Raw genomic sequence first — 16,052 nt, 5'->3', positions numbered from 1 at the left:
TGTTATTCAAAGTATTTTAATCATAGTTTATGATCTTTATACTTCAGAAAGCACCTTTGGAAACCGATTGAGAAGCTTAACAATTTAAAAAGTTGTGTAACGAATTCTATTGAGATAAATTAAATGGGAGATGGCAGGTAATCTGAAAAATATGTTCTTACCACAAAGGCCATTTCAGAAGAATGGCTACAATGGTCGTATATTATTTAAATGATAATTTAAGAAATACATGAAAAGTAGGGAAATTAAACCTGAAAGTTTAAAAATTGGGTTTCTTAATCTGTTCAGAACTATTTGTAAACTCATTCCAAGAGGACAAACACCCCCTCTCCAATAAGACCAGTGGATTAGCTATTGGTCTTGAAGATCCAATCCAGAACAGCTTCAGCAGGTTGGTGACCTCATGCACAAGGAGGAAAATGTCAAAATCTAGTCAGAAAATTATTGACAAAGCTCAAATTGGCTCGTTTGATAATCTATTTACCCATAAAAGCTTGCTTGGGTAGTTTGGAATGAACTCAATGCATTTTGAAACATTTGAGGAAATTACAATCCACATGCAGAAAGTAATCTTTAAGATTTTAGATCACCAATTACAACTTATTGTGCTATTGATTAAATTCACGTCAAACTTGTACAACAATTTTCAGTGTAACCCAAGGATTAATTCATGGATTCCTCAAACTAACGATTTAGTTCGTTTCTGTGATTCCCGTGGAGATAGCTAGATAACAAGCAAATGTGAGGACCAACAACAACTTTGTGATGTGGTGTTTTAAATATACAAAGTTGACTTTGTATAGAAGGACAAACAAAGAATTTATGTATTTAACGTGCACAGATACATGAACAAAACAATTTGTCGTAAATTTCCAAGGGCATTCAAAATAATGTTAGTGCATTGCGAGAAATTGTCGGCAAGCTTGGCTACCCTTATATCCTTGGGTGTTTTTGGGGTGCATAGTTAGTTAGTCTTCAGGTAAAACACTGCCAAATATTTCCCAGCAAGTTTCTGGCAATTATATTTTAAAGTATTCACAGTTTATCCTTGATTTCAAAGTGAAGTTTAGCAAAAAAGACCAGTCAGCAATATTTACGCGTCAATTAACCTTTAAACATTCAATCCCTCAACTTTTGGCATTTTGACTCACCATATACATCAATGAATTTGAAAAATGCTTGCCTGGACTTGCATAGTAAATTCTACAGCAATAAAATTTATCATTTTAGAAAACTTAAAAAATAAGTTCCCTTTTTCCTTCTGTCCAACTGACAAAAATTTGTAGGTTATCAGGCTTTCTGGCTCACAAAAATATTTTGTGCAAAATAAAAAAAATACTGTGGCCAGTAAAGACAAACTTAAAAAGCTAATTACTTTAATAAATAAATTTTATGCAATTTTTTCCACTCAATATTTGGGGTTAATTGAAAGGGATACTTTTGCTGGAGCTTATAAACTGTAAATATCACATAATTGCAAGTTTTGTCTTTCTTAATAAAATGTTCATTATCAGATTGAATTTTTAATGTAATCACACCAGTACTTACATATTTAAGTGCATACATGTTAGCAACAAGTTAGTACATTAGCAAAGACTGGCACAACAGTAAGGGGAACAAAAATTTGTTGGTCAAGTCTTGTGCAAGATGCATTTTACGGAGAGAGAATGGAAAAGATGCAGATCTTTATAGAAGGTGAGATGTGTTTCACTGAAAAGGACAATACTGCAAAAGTGGATGCAATCTATAATGGTGAATGCCAGGTTAAATATCACATTTTGATTTAGGTCTAAAACATTCCAAAAAATGTCACTACTTACTTATCTATAAGCTACCCTCCTATAAATATCAGTTTGCTAATCAGATCATTTATCATATCATCAACATACAAGAACTTGAAGCCAGAGTGGGACTAGAATATAGATTTTAGTTTTTTTTTGGAGGGGGGTATTTATTCAGGTTAAGCATATTGTTGTGGGTGATGAGGGATTGTTGATAGCCAAATATTTGACACTTACTTCGCCCAACTGATGTCTTATTTTCATATGGGTGCTTCAAATAACAAAGGGTGGCACAGTTAGCATAGCGGTTAGCCCAATGCTATTACAGTGTCAACGACCCAGGTTCAAATCCGGCACTGTCTGTACATTCTCCCCAGTGCCTGCATGGGTTTCCTCTGGATGCTCTGGTTTCCTCCTACACTTCAATTGGTATGGGGTTGTAGGTCAGTTGGGTGTAATTGAGTGACACAGGCTTGTCGGCCGTAAGGCTTAGGATTACATTCAAATTTCATTTAAATGAGATATATGAATGATGGAGAGAATGTCAAAACCTGTTAATGGGAGTTGTCACAAATGCCGCTTTACCTAGAAAAGTGGAGATTATTTATTTTTCTCAGTGGTATTTGGGATTTTCAAGGGGGAGGTTGCAAAAGAAACAATGCATGCTCAACTATCCTTGTACATATTGACGACAATAGGTGTAGGAGTAGGCCATTTGGTCCTTCAAGCCTACACCACCATTCATTTTGATCATGACTGATCATCCACTCAGTACCCTGTTCCAGCTCTCTCTCCATACCCCCTGATCCCCCTCGTCACAAGTACTAAATCTAACTCTCTCTTAAATATAGGTAATGGAACCGGCCTCAATCACTTCCTGTGGCAGAGAATTCCATAAATTCACCATCCTCTGAGTTAAAAAATTCTTCCTCATCTCAGTCCTAAAGGACTTCCCCTTTATCCTTAAACTGTGACCCCTGGTTCTGGACTTGCTCAACATTGGGAACAATCTTCCTGCATCTAGCCTGTGAAATCCCTTAAGAATTTTGAACGTTTCTATTAAATCTCCTCTTAATCGTCTAACCTCCAGCGAGTACAAGCCCAGTCGTTCTAGCCTTTCTTCATATGTAATCATCCCTGGTATTAATCTGGTCAACCTTTTCTGCACTCTCTCCATGGCAATGATGTCTTTCCTCAGATAAGGAGACCAAAACTGAACACAATACTCCAGGTGAGGTCTCACCAAGGCTCTATACAACTACATCAAAACCTCTCTGCTCCTGTACTCGAATCCTCTTGATATGAACGCCAACATACCATTCGCCTTTTTTACTGCTTGCTGCACCTGCCTGCCCACTTTTAATGACTGATGCACAGCGACACTCAGTTCTCTTTGCATCTCCCCTTTTCCTAATTGGATACGATTAAGATAGTACTCAGCCCTCCCATTCTTTCCTCCAAAGTGGATAACCACACACTTATCCATATTATAATGCATCTGCCATGCATTTGCCCACTCACCCAACCTGTCCAAGTCACCCTGCACACTCTTAACAGCCTCTACACAGCTTACAATCCCACCCAGCTTCGTGTCGTCTGCAAACTTGGAAGTGCTGTTTTCTATTTCCTCTTCTAAATGATTAATATATATTGTAAATAACTGGGGTCCCAGCACTGAGCCTCGTGGTACCCCACTAGTAACTGGGGTCCTAGCACTGAGGCTTGTGGTACCTCACTAGTAACTGGGGTCCTAGCACTGAGGCTTGTGGTACCCCACTAGTAACTGGGGTCCTAGCACTGAGGCTTGTGGTACCCCACTAGTAACTGACTGCCATTCCGAAAAGTACCCGTTTATTCCTACTCTTTGCTTCCTATCTGTCAACCAATTCTCTATCCACGTCAATACCATATTCCCTCTACCGTGTGCCTTAAGTTTGTATAGTAATCTCCTGTGTGGGACCTTATCAAAAGCCTTCTGAAAATCCAGGTAAACCACATCTACTGGTTCTCCCCTATCCACTCGACTAGTTACATTCTCAAAAAATTCAATAAGGTTAGTCAGACACGATTTTCCCTTCATAAAATCATGCTGCTCTGACCAATGAATTCACCACTTTCCAGATGTGCTGCAATCTTTAATAACTGACTCTAACATTTTTCCCACTACTGATGTCAAGCTGACCAGTCTATAATTCCCTGATTTCTCTTTCCCTCCCTTTTTAAAAAGTGGAGTTACATTAGCCACCCTCCAGTCCTCAGGAACTACTCCAGAATCTAAAGAGTTTTGAAAACTTATCAACAATTCATCCACTATTTCATGGGCTACTTCTTTTAGCACTCTGGGATGCAGACCATCTGGCCCTGGAGACTTGTCTGCCTTTAATCCCTTCAATTTATCCAACACAACCTCATAACTTACATTTATTTTCCCCAGTCCTTCTGTCACATTAGCCCCATGGTCCCCTATTATTTCCTGAAGATTATTCATATTTTCCCTAGTGAACACCAAACTAAAGTAGTTATTTAATTGGTCTGCCATGTCCTTGTTCCCCATGACCAATTCACCTGTTTCTGACTGCAAGAGACCCACATTTGTCTTTACTAGTCTCTTTCTCTTTACATATCTATAAAAACTTTTACAGTTATTTTTTATGTTCCCTGCCAATTTTCTCTCAATCTCTTTTGCCTTTCCTGATTAATCCCTTTGTCTCCCTCTGTAGAACTCTGAATTTCTCCCATTCCTCTGGTATTCTGTCTTTCCTGGCTAGTCTATACACTTCCTCTTTACACTTGATACTCTCCCTGATTTCCCTTTTATCCAAGGATGTACTACCCTCCTTGAGTTATTCTTTTTCCAAACCGGGATGAACAAATGCTATATTTCATCCAGGTGATCCTTAAATGCTTGCCATTGCCTTTCTACAGTTAATCCTTTAAGTAATATTTGCCAATCTAACTTAATCAATTCACGTCTCGTACCCTCAAAGTCACCCTTCTTTAAGTTCAGAACCTGAGTTACAGAATTAACCCTGTCACTTTCCATCCTAATGTAAAATTCCACCATATTGTGGTCACTCTTGCCCAAAGGGCTTCGCACAACAAGACTGTTAAATAACCCTTCCTCATTACTCAGAACCCAGTCTAGAATGGCCTGTTCCCTCGTTGGTTCTTCAACATACTGGGTTAGAAAATTATTTCTCATTCACTTATCAAATAGATCGTCAGAGAAGAATCAATAATAGAAAACAACACAGGACCTCCACAGGGGAACCCCAAAAATAAAAATAATCCACAGAAAACAAAAATACTTAGAAGAGTGAAAAAAAGAGTCCGTCCACAATTAAATTCCTCGAGATGGAAGACTCTAGCCTTAATCGTCAACAAAGGATCTGCATATTTTGCTACCTATACAGTATGGATCAGTTTTTAGGCACAGTACACAAATATGTTTATCCCATTGTTTTACCATCATTTGGTACAGGTGATGAAGACATTGATCAGTCTCCAAACTCATTTGGACTCAATTATATTGATTTTAAAAATAATAAATGGCATATTTCATAAGCTGTTAAAACTGTACTTCTGGTAAAAATCAAAGTATTGACCTACTTGTGAAAAAAACTAGACTTTGGATACTGCGCCCCAATGTGACATCCAAAATAATGCGGGTAGGTTAACTGGCTACTATATGCTGCCACTTTGATTGGGTGGGTGGCAAAAGAATTTTTAAAAAATGAGAATTGGTTGGTGGGCATATGGAAGAGAAGAAGTTGCATGGTAATAGGAAATAAGATGAAGGTGCATGGGACTGATGGAATTACACGGCTGGAAGTTGACATGGACTCTTTATGACGCAAGGCGGCCATTTGGCCAATAAAGCACATCAAAATTAAATGATATTGTGAAGTATTTCACCTTTTGCCTCTATTTAACACAGTTGACATAGCAGTTAGCGCGTCGGCTAGCAGCGCCAGCGATCGGGACCGGACCTGGGTTCAAATCCGATGCTGTCAGTAAGGAGTTTGTACGCTCTCCCAATATCTGCGTGGGTTTTATCTGGAGGTTCGTTTCCTCCCACTGTTCAAAATGTACTGGGGTGTGGGTTAATGGGGTATGAATTGGGTGGCACGGACTGATGGGTCGAAATGGCCAGTTACCGTGCTCGATGCCTAAATTTTAAAAATGTAAGTTATATAATCTTGTATTTTAAAAATAAATTCCATCATTTATTTAACTAAACTATTCAATGTGTTGTATTTCTGCTGGTTCTTTCTATGCTGTATGATAGGAATTGAATAACTAATATAGCGGAAAAGAAAATCAATGCATCACTCATTATCTCAGATACTTCGCACTCATTCTTTCTTCTGGCTTGATCGAAGGAGAAGACTCCCCCCCCCCCCCCCCAACAAAAATGGTAATTGAACTTGGCACGAACAATTAAATAAATATCAAAATGTAAATTAACACAAGTTAGGGATGTTGACAAGAATTCCTTGTTATAGAAGTCTATTAAATAATATCGTACACACATGCATCATTAAACAATCCAATTAAAAGTATCACAGTAGTATCATTTCAAAAGTTTATATTTGTACTCTACTAAAATGTAGGCAAAGTGCCTAAAGAGGCCTCACACCAATAGAAATGGACAAGAATAAATTTGTGAATGTGTTGTTATTCAAATATTTGAAGGTACAATATAAATTAGCATCATTGAAAATATTCACATGAATTAATGAAGCTAAACTATTACTTACCTCATGTGCCACCATGCTTCATGTAATCCTTGTAATTCTTTTCTTAGTTAGAGGTCTCTTTTTTTTTAATATATCAAGCACATGCTCTTATCACCAGTTAGACAACAGATATTGAAAATATACTGAACGTAACCTAGACTTTGTCAATAACGAACAGCTTTCTTTGATATTTGATCTGTCAAGGACTTGCTCTCTCCAAATCTAACTACACTGATTAAATGCACATGTTCAGAATTTGTTGGGGAAACCCCAAAAGGAATCTTACAAATAACTATGAAAGAGGAACTTAAAGTATCCAATGAATGTTATTCTGTCAGTTCTCAAAATTTCTATAACGTAATTAGTTATTTTGTATATCTTGGCTCCTTCCCCCAAATGTAGTCTTAAACAAAAGACAAAAGAAAAAAGTTGGAGTGCAATTTTAAAAATTCAAACTGAATGATAATGCCATCATGCACGCAAAGTTAGATCAGTTTACAGTGTGAAGTACACAAACTTCGAAATGTGTTAAAACTTTATCTTCCTTCTCTTGCACATTAAATTCAAACAAAGAACATTTCAGTTTAAAGAACATTATAAATGCAGAAAAAAAAAACTAGGAATGCTATTTATACTTACCCAACTACTTAATCCCCCTCTAATACTAAAGTTTGCCAGCTATGTCCTTCTGGAAATAATTTCTGTGTGCAGTTTTGGTCACCAAATTATAGGAAAGTGATAAACAAAATAGAGAGACAAAATGTTGACAGGATGTCAGGGTTTGAGTGATAGAGAAAGGTTGAGCAGCCTGAGACTTTTTTCTCTGGAGCGTAGAAGATTGAGGATGGATTTGATGGAGGTGTTCAAGATTTTAAAAGGGACAGAGAGAGTCAACGTGGATAGGCTTTTTTAATTAAGAGTGGGGGATATTCAAACCAGAGGCCATGGTTTGAGATTGCAGGGGGAAAATTATAAGGGGAACATGAGGGGAAATTGTTTCATGGTTGGGATGTGGAATAAGCTTCCGGCAGAGGTGGTTGAAACAGGGACATTTAAGGAAAGACTGGATTATTACATGGAGGGGAGAGGATTGGAGGGATATGGACCAGGTGTTGGTCAGTGGGACGAGGAGGGTGGGGATTTGTTCTGGCATGGACTAGTAGGGCCAAACTGGCCTGTTCTGTGCTGTATATGGTTATATATCCCAAGGCAGGTTCATGGAAGAATTATTGAAGTATGACATCTAGGCACTTGTATATTGGGACAGAGAGAAAAAACTTGATTAAAATTAATCTCTTGGAGAAAAGAGCCAGGGAGGTAGGGGAATTTCAAGAGAGTGAAACTTACTCACTAAGTTGAGGGCACAGCTGCCAAAAGCATAAAACAAACTAAGATCTGACCGTTCGAACTGTACTCAAACACAAATGGGGATACAAAATATTATACTGCAACTTGCAATATTAAAATTATAGCACAGTGCAGGCTGTCTGTTCCATCACATTAATTGAAGCTAGCTCTGCAACAATCAGATGATTCTACTCATTTCTCATATCTTTCTTTGATGCTAAAAATGTAAAATGTATAATATGGTCAATTGGGTGTAAAATAGGAACTCTGCTGACCTTGGGTGAACAAGATCCAAATCTCAAATGATCTCCATACCAACTACACTTTAACCTATTCATAGAATTTCTGAAATGACTTCTTATCCCAAGAAAGAAAATGGAAGCTGTAGTTGAAGATAGAATTCCAAGCCAGATGATTCTAGAGTTTTTGGAACAAAGTCAAAATGTTGGTGCTCAAGCTTGACAAGAACAATGCAGAGTATTGGTCAAGGATAAAAAAGTCCAATTGAGAGTTTGGTAAATAATTAGGCTAATTACTTCAAAGGCTCATTGTATTGGTAAAAACAAGAAGGTAGGTGTAAAAGTGAAAAGACAAGAAAAATTAGATAGCAACTGCTGTCAAATGTTGTCCCATTTTGTCCTTCCCCTCCAAATCAATTTTATTTCTCATCCACTGTACTTTTTTGTCTAATTTCTTCAAATGCTCTGATCATTCCTCCTTTCATCTTAAATAACCATTAGTTCATCCATTTCAAGTCCTCCACATAATTAACCTGCATCTTTTTCAGTACAAATGCAATCCCATTTCATCCATTTTCTTTATTATAAATGGCCCATGACTAACATCTTCTGATAGAGAGTTACAGCTGAAACATTTATGTGCAATTCACCTCCACAAATGTTGCACCTAACTAAGAGTGTTGTTAAAGTTGGTGTTTCAGATTTCTCGCTCTGGAATACAATATGTAGGTTCCAATTTGAATACTTTGATCAATTTGCATGCAAATAAAATATGAAATGCCTACCTCCATAAAGCACTTTTTGACTCCCAGTTGAACCTCTCCATCACAAGCACGTAACATAGTTTCCATCTCTTCTCGTACAACATAGCTTCCAGATTCATTCGCAAAAAGATTAAAAATATCTGAAACACAATATATACATATCAAAAAGCAGTTCAAAGAATATTTTCATATTGATGGAAGTGGAGATTTCTTGAAATTTGTCACCATTCCTCCCCACTTGGCCAAACTTAAATCTAGATAGTATTAAAAAAAAGGTGAAAGTCATTTCAATGGATGCCTCCTTTGCAATTGATGATACGTTTGATAAATACAAGTCAGCTTTTCCAGCTTCTCTAAGTATTTATACAAGATATCATTTTGATTAAATTATATTGGTTAGCATTAATAATTTACTACAGACATTGCACATGCACCACTTTTATAATGAACAGGTTTTTGTCACATTGCTATTTCTATTGCTGCAACATTTTAAAAGAAAACTGCAGGCTTATTTCAATTCTTGTCATATCACAAGATCACAAGATGAAGGAACAGAAGTAGGCCACTTGGCCCATCGAGTCTGTTCTATATCTCTACGATACTCGCGCCTAATTCCAATTGCGAGCCTTTTCCCCCCACATCTCCTGATGCCCCAATCAATTAGATACTTAACAATCTCCTGCTTAAACTCTTCCAGCGATTGGGCCTCCACCACTGTATGCGGTGATGAGTTCCACAAATCCACACCCCTCTGACTAAAGTTTTTTTTTCATCTCTATTTTAAAAGGATAACTTCTAATTTTAAGACTATACCCTCTTGTCCTTGATTCACCCACCAAAGGTAACATCTTGTCTATATCCATTCTGTCAAAACCTTCCAAATTCTAAATGTTTCTATGAAATCCCCCTCTCATTCTTCAATACTCCAAAGAATACAATCCAAAAGCTGCCAAATGTTCCTCATACATTAGCCTTTGTATTCCAGGAATCATCCTAGTCAATCTTCTCTGCACTCTCTCCAACAACATCACATCCTTTCTAAGATAGGGGGCCCAAAACTGCACACGGTACTCCAAATGAGATCTCACCAGTGTCCCATACAACCTCATCAACACTTCTTTACTCTTATACACTAATCCTCTTGAAATGAATGCCAACATAGCATTCCCTTTCTTTACTTCCAATCCAACCTGGTCTTTAACTTTTAGGTTTCCCTGCATGAGGACGCCCAGGTCCCTTTGCACTTCTGAGGTTTGAATTTTCTCCCCATCCAAATAGTACCCTGCCTGTTTATTTCCATTGCCAAATATAGAACCATTCATTTCTCAACAATGTATCTCATCTGCCATGTTTTTTTGCCCAGTCCCCTAAGCTGTCTATATCCTTCGGCAACTTTTTGATTTCTTCAGCACTTTCTGCTCCGCGCACCTATTTTGGTGTCATCTGCAAATTTGGCCACAAAACCATTCAATCCAAATCGTTAGTATAAATTGAAAACAATAGTGGCCCCAAGACCGAACCCTGCGGAACACTACTTGTTACAGGCAGCCAACCTGAACAGGATCCCTTTACTTCAACCCTTTGTTTCTTGCCTGTCAGCCAATTTTCTATCCAATCAAATATCATCCCTGTAATTCCATGGGTTCTTGCCTTTATTAAGTAGCATATGGCACCTTATCGAAATCCTTCTGAAAATCCAAATATACAACATCCACAGTCTCCCCTTTGTCCAAAAATTCTAATAGGTTGGTCAGGCAGGATCTACCCTTCAAAAAAACATGCTGATTTGGACCTATCCTGTCATGTATCTCTAGGTATTTCATAACTATGTCCTTGAGAATCAACTCCAATACCTTTCCAACATCTGACGTCAGACTAATAGGCCTATAGTTTCCTTTTTTTTGTCTCCCACCTTTCTTAAACAGTGGAACCACATTTGCAGCCTTCCAATCCTCTGGAATCATGCCAGGGTCTATAGATTTCTGGAACATCATCACCTAACCTGAACCCAATGGGTCCACAATCTCCAAAGCTACCTCTTTTAGAACCTCTGGAAGCACCTCATCCAGTCCAGGAGATTTATCAATCTTTAATTCATTCATTTTGCCTAGGATTATTTCTCTAGTAATCTTAACTGCATCTAATTCTACTCCCTGATGTCAGGTATATTGCTAATGTCGTCCACAGTGAAGACTGATGTAAAATATTGATCAAGTTCTTCTGCCAACAACCATAACAGATTGGTGCCCAGAACTAGATAATGTTTGTGTTGTGTCATGTACACAACACAAATATTATCTAGTTCTGGGCATAAATCTGTAGAAAAGTGTAAAGACCCTGGAGAGATGTTAGACTACTTGCAGAGCAAGGGACTTTAGACTGGAGAAACTATAGTGTCCTTGGAACAGGGGAGATCCATAGGTGCAATGAGATAGAATTATTTTAATTCATTAAAGGTCTAGGCATAATTAATGGAAAGAATGTACTGACAAGTTGGGGTTGTGGAGAGAGACTCATTCAGGTGACTCATAAGTACTGCATGCATTTGAAAAAAAATTGTTATGGGTGGTGGGCCAGTAGTGATAGCTAATTTGCTAGTCTTTTGCAAATGAAGGAAACAGTGGTTTAAATAGCCTCCCAACGTGTTGTGTCCTTTCCATGTTTCACATCAGAGTGCCAATGGCAGGTAATTTGGATAAAAGCAGCAAAACTAGGGGCTTTAGCAAATTTAGTTAACTCGGAATATAGATGAGCAATACCAAAGGCATTACATTGATGTACTTGGATCTAGTGTCTATTCAGATCCATCCAAAAACCACTGAGTTACACTTAAAAATTACATTTAGATTTATAAAGCTTTCCAAAAGAATACAATCTACACCAGTAATGTTTTTAAAAATGTGATGACGTGTTCAAAATACTTACACTTTGCCTTTTCTTCATCTCTTCCCCTTGTTAGCAGGACCAACCCCACTATTAGATTATTAAAGTGAAGACCCTTTGATGTTCCACCAAATGAATGATAAATAACCTACAGAAATAAAAACAAAATTTAAGAATTGACAAATTAAACACTGATTATTGTTTGAGGAATTCAGCCATTATATAAACGTTTTACAAAAACCTAAATAGTTTTATAATGTAATGCAACTCAATTCATCTCAATTTTCCTTTAAATGTATTTTGCAGTGATCCATAGGCCCTAGTATTCAGAGATAGAAACTATCATGCATCCAGTGAATGTTTTCCACTCATTGATGGAATTAGTATTCTTTTCAAACTGTATTTTTCCTTTAATGCATGGTAGTTCTGTACCTGGGCACCATAAAATAGCAGTTTTACAACGCTGTGAAGCATTATGACAAGCAAATACGAATGACGCTATTCTTCCAAAGTGTTTGATAGATATTAGCGTAATGCAAAACTGTACAAACAAAGTTGCTAAATGGCGATGTTTAGCAGTCTTGCAAGAAAAAAAAATCTCATGGTGCACAGCTTGGGATAAGACTGCAGTTCCATATATCCTGTTACAGTTACTTAAAGATCAATCAGATTACAAAAATTTTTAAGCCAAGGTATTTGTAGATTTCTGTTGGAAAAGGTTGCCTCATTATTCCCAAAAGAGGGAAGCAAACAATAAAATGGGTCAGATAATTGCCTTTTGTCATAAAGTCATCAGTATACTAGCACCATATTCTTTAACACTTCACAAATCTAAATTTGCCATCAACTCGCAAGCTAAATATTACTAGGTTTTATTTATCTTAAGCCTGAACAAACAAGCTCCAGCTGAGCTTACCACCATCGTAACTTCCCTCTATCCCAAGGTGAGAAATATTTGCAGAGGACTGCACAATTTTCAGCTCCGCATTAAACTCCTTAATTTAAAAAGTTCATGTCTGGGTGTAGGTAGTCCATGCCAACATCTAGACTTGGGTTGTTAAACGACAAGTAGCATTTTTGATGCACAAGCATCACCCAGTAGCACTAGTATTTTCCAGTAGCACTCACATCTCCTGTGATGAAAGGTTTTGAGAGGTTGGTCATGGCCGAGATTAACACATACCCAGGTAAAGATCTGGACCCACTGTAATTCATCTACCAGTATTATCACTTCAGATTAGATGCAATCTCACTGACTCTCCATTCAGTCCTGAATCAGAATTTATCGTCATGAACAAGTCAGAAAAATTGTTGCTTTGCAGCAGCGTCCCAGGGCAAACATTTATAATAAATCACCTCACAAAGTGAAATAAAAACAGTGCATGAAAAATCAAAGTCAGGCAGCGTCTTTGGTTCATTGATCATTCAGAAATCTGAAGGCGGAGGGGAAGAAGCTGTCCTTGTGCCGCTGAGTGCTCATCTTCAGGCTCCTGCACCTCTCACCACCCCCCCCCCCCGATGGTGAAGATAGCATGGCCTTTAGTTGGGGGGGGGGAGGGTCCTTGAGAATAGAGGCTGTTTTCTTGTAGATGTCCTCAATGGAGTGGTCTGGTGCACGTGATGTCAAAGGCCAAATTAACAACCCTCTGGAGTTTTTTTTTCTTGTCCTGAATGCTGGCAGTTCCACACCAGATAGGAATGCAACCAGCCAGAATGCTTGCCATGGTACACCTGTAGAAGTTTTGAGTCTTCGGTGATGTATCCAATCTCCTCAAACACCTCACAAAGTATAGCTGCCGTTGAGTCTTCTTTGTGATTGCATTGACGTGGAGACACCAGGACAGATACTCAAAGATGCTGACACCCAGAAATTTGAAGTCTTGACCCCCCCCCCCCCCAACTATTGCCATCGATGAGGACTGGTTCATGCTCTCCTGACTTTCTCCTGAAGTTCACAATCATCATCTTGGTTTTGTTAATGTTGCATGCAAGGTTGTTGATGTGACCCTTCTGTTTACCCCAAGAATTCTCAGTGATTCTTACCAGAATGTATACCCCTCCTAATGCTGATTACAAACAGGCATTTGTGGAGCCGCATGATGTGGTCAGGAAACAAGAAATGGCCCATCCCGATGCAATACAAATCTTAGTCGGAGACTTTAACCAGGCCCGTCTCTAGAAAACCCTGCCACCAGCATGCTGAACCAGAGGTCCCAGCACTGGTTGTCTACTGCACCAAGATAAGGAAGGCCTACCGTTCTTTCCCAAGAACGAAAGTTGGATCATCTGGCTGTGTTCCTTCTGCCTTCATACAGACAGTGCTAAAAAGAGAGGCTTTAGAGATAAGGACAGCTAGAGGGTGGTCACAAGAGGCTGACAAATGGTTGCAGCACTTCCTCGATTCAGCGGATTGGGCGGTGTTCAAGGATTCAGCTAAGGATCTGAATGGTTACACCAGGGCTGTCACAGACTTTATCAAAACACTGTGGATGAGTGTATCCCCACCAATCGTTCTGGGATTTCACCAACTGGAAGCCATAACCTGGAACTTGCTGAGAGCCAGAACACAGGCATTTAAGTCGGGAGATCCAGATAATTACAGAAATAGTAGGTATGGTCTGTGAAAAGCCATCGCCCAGGCAAAGTGGAGTTTCTGGCCAAAAATGGAAACCACGATGGCTACCCAACAGCTGTGGCAGGGCCTAAATGACATAACTTGCTACAAAACAAGATCAGTACAGTAGAAGATGGCAAAGCTTCACTCCCTGATGAATTCCATGCCTTCTACACCTGATTCGACCATAAGAACAAGAACCACTGCTGCGCACCCCCATGTCCCTTTAATGATCCTCTCCTGTCTGTATCAGAGTGTGACACAGAGTCTACCTTGAGGAGAGTGAATCCAAGGAAAGCATCTTGGCCCAGGTGGAGTACCCAGCCGAGTATTAAAAGTACTCTGTGGGGACCAACTTGCCAACACCTCATTCTGGCAGGGCACAGTATCCACTTGTTTTAAACAAGTGTCAATCACACTAGTGCCCAAGAAGGCATCTTCTTATAACTTGCCTAAATGACTATTGACCAGTGGCACTCATTTCAAAAGTGATGAAGTGTTTGGAAAGGTTGGTGTTGAAGCATACCAGCACTTGTCTGAGTGGTCTACAGTGAATGCCATCTCACTGGTTCTGTATAAAGCCCTGGAACACCTGGACAGCAAAGATGCATAAACCGGGATGCTCTTTACTGACTACAATCCACCGTTTAACACCATCATCCCCTCAAAATTGATCAGCAAACTCCAAGAACTGGAACTCAACACCCCATTAAGTAACTGGATTTCCTCACCTAGAGAGGATTGGTAAGAACATCTCTTCCACAATATCCATCAGTAATGGAGCACCACAGGGCTGCATTCTTAGCCCCCTGCTCTACACCTATGACTGTGTGGCTCATTTACAAATTCGCTGACAATACCATGGCAGTGGGTTTATAAAAAGAGGTAATGAGTCAGCATACAGGAGGGAGATTGAAAATTTGGCCAATTGGGGCACCAACAATAACATCGCACTCAATGTCACCAAAACCAATGGTAGCTGATTGTTGACTTCAGGAAGGGAAAACTAGATGTGTATGATCCAGTGATCATTAGGGGAAATCAGAGGTGGAGATGGTAGCAAATTTAAGTTCTTGGGATTCACTATTTCAGAGGAGCTTGCCTGGACCCAACACACTAATGGCATCAAGAAGAAAGCACATCAGTGCTTGAAGAGGTTTGGTATGACATTGGAAAACTTGGCAAATTACAACAGATGTGTGGTGAAAAGTGTGCTGACTGGCTGTATCGCAGTCTGATATGGGGACACCAATACCCCCACAAATAAAGCCCTGCAAAAGGTAGTGGACACATCACAGGCAAAACCCTCCCCACCTTTGAGAACATCTACAGGGAACGCTGCCTTCAGAGAGCAGTCGCAATCATCAAGGATCTATACCCCAAGCACATGCTTGGTTCTCGCTGCTTCCAAAAGGAAAGAGGTAGAGGTGCTACAAGATGCACAACAGGTTCAGTAACAGCTGCTACCCTTTCACCATCAGACTCAACAATAAAATCAATCATTAATGGAGTCTTGCTTTTGCACCTTACTTTTTTTCCTCCCTGTATTGCACAGTTGTTTACGTGTGTATGTTATGTCATTTTATTTTGCACTACCAATAAATGGCAATTCTGCCATGCCCACAGGAAAAATACAAACTCAGGGATGGATGTGATGTCATGTAATCTGACAATAAATCTGACAC

At 39.0% G+C, this 16,052-nt stretch overlaps 1 protein-coding gene across 3 annotated transcripts in view; it reads right to left on the bottom strand.

The window, feature by feature from the left end:
- The window catches only part of usp32 (ubiquitin specific peptidase 32), a 154,585-nt gene that overhangs the window by 89,201 nt on the left and 49,332 nt on the right, over positions 1-16,052 (bottom strand). For all 3 annotated transcript variants that reach the window (XM_069910731.1, XM_069910732.1, XM_069910733.1), the window contains exons 3-4: positions 11,796-11,901; positions 8,892-9,010 (exon numbers count right to left, since the gene is read on the bottom strand). In XM_069910731.1, the coding sequence (XP_069766832.1) occupies positions 8,892-9,010; positions 11,796-11,901 (225 nt within the window). The remainder of the gene's footprint in view (positions 1-8,891; positions 9,011-11,795; positions 11,902-16,052) is intronic.

Source organism: Narcine bancroftii, chromosome 14 (assembly GCF_036971445.1).
Source record: "Narcine bancroftii isolate sNarBan1 chromosome 14, sNarBan1.hap1, whole genome shotgun sequence".
NCBI classification, from domain to species: domain Eukaryota; kingdom Metazoa; phylum Chordata; class Chondrichthyes; order Torpediniformes; family Narcinidae; genus Narcine; species Narcine bancroftii.
Note: the sequence above shows the minus strand (reverse complement) of the source record. Positions and strands in the feature narration are given on the sequence as shown.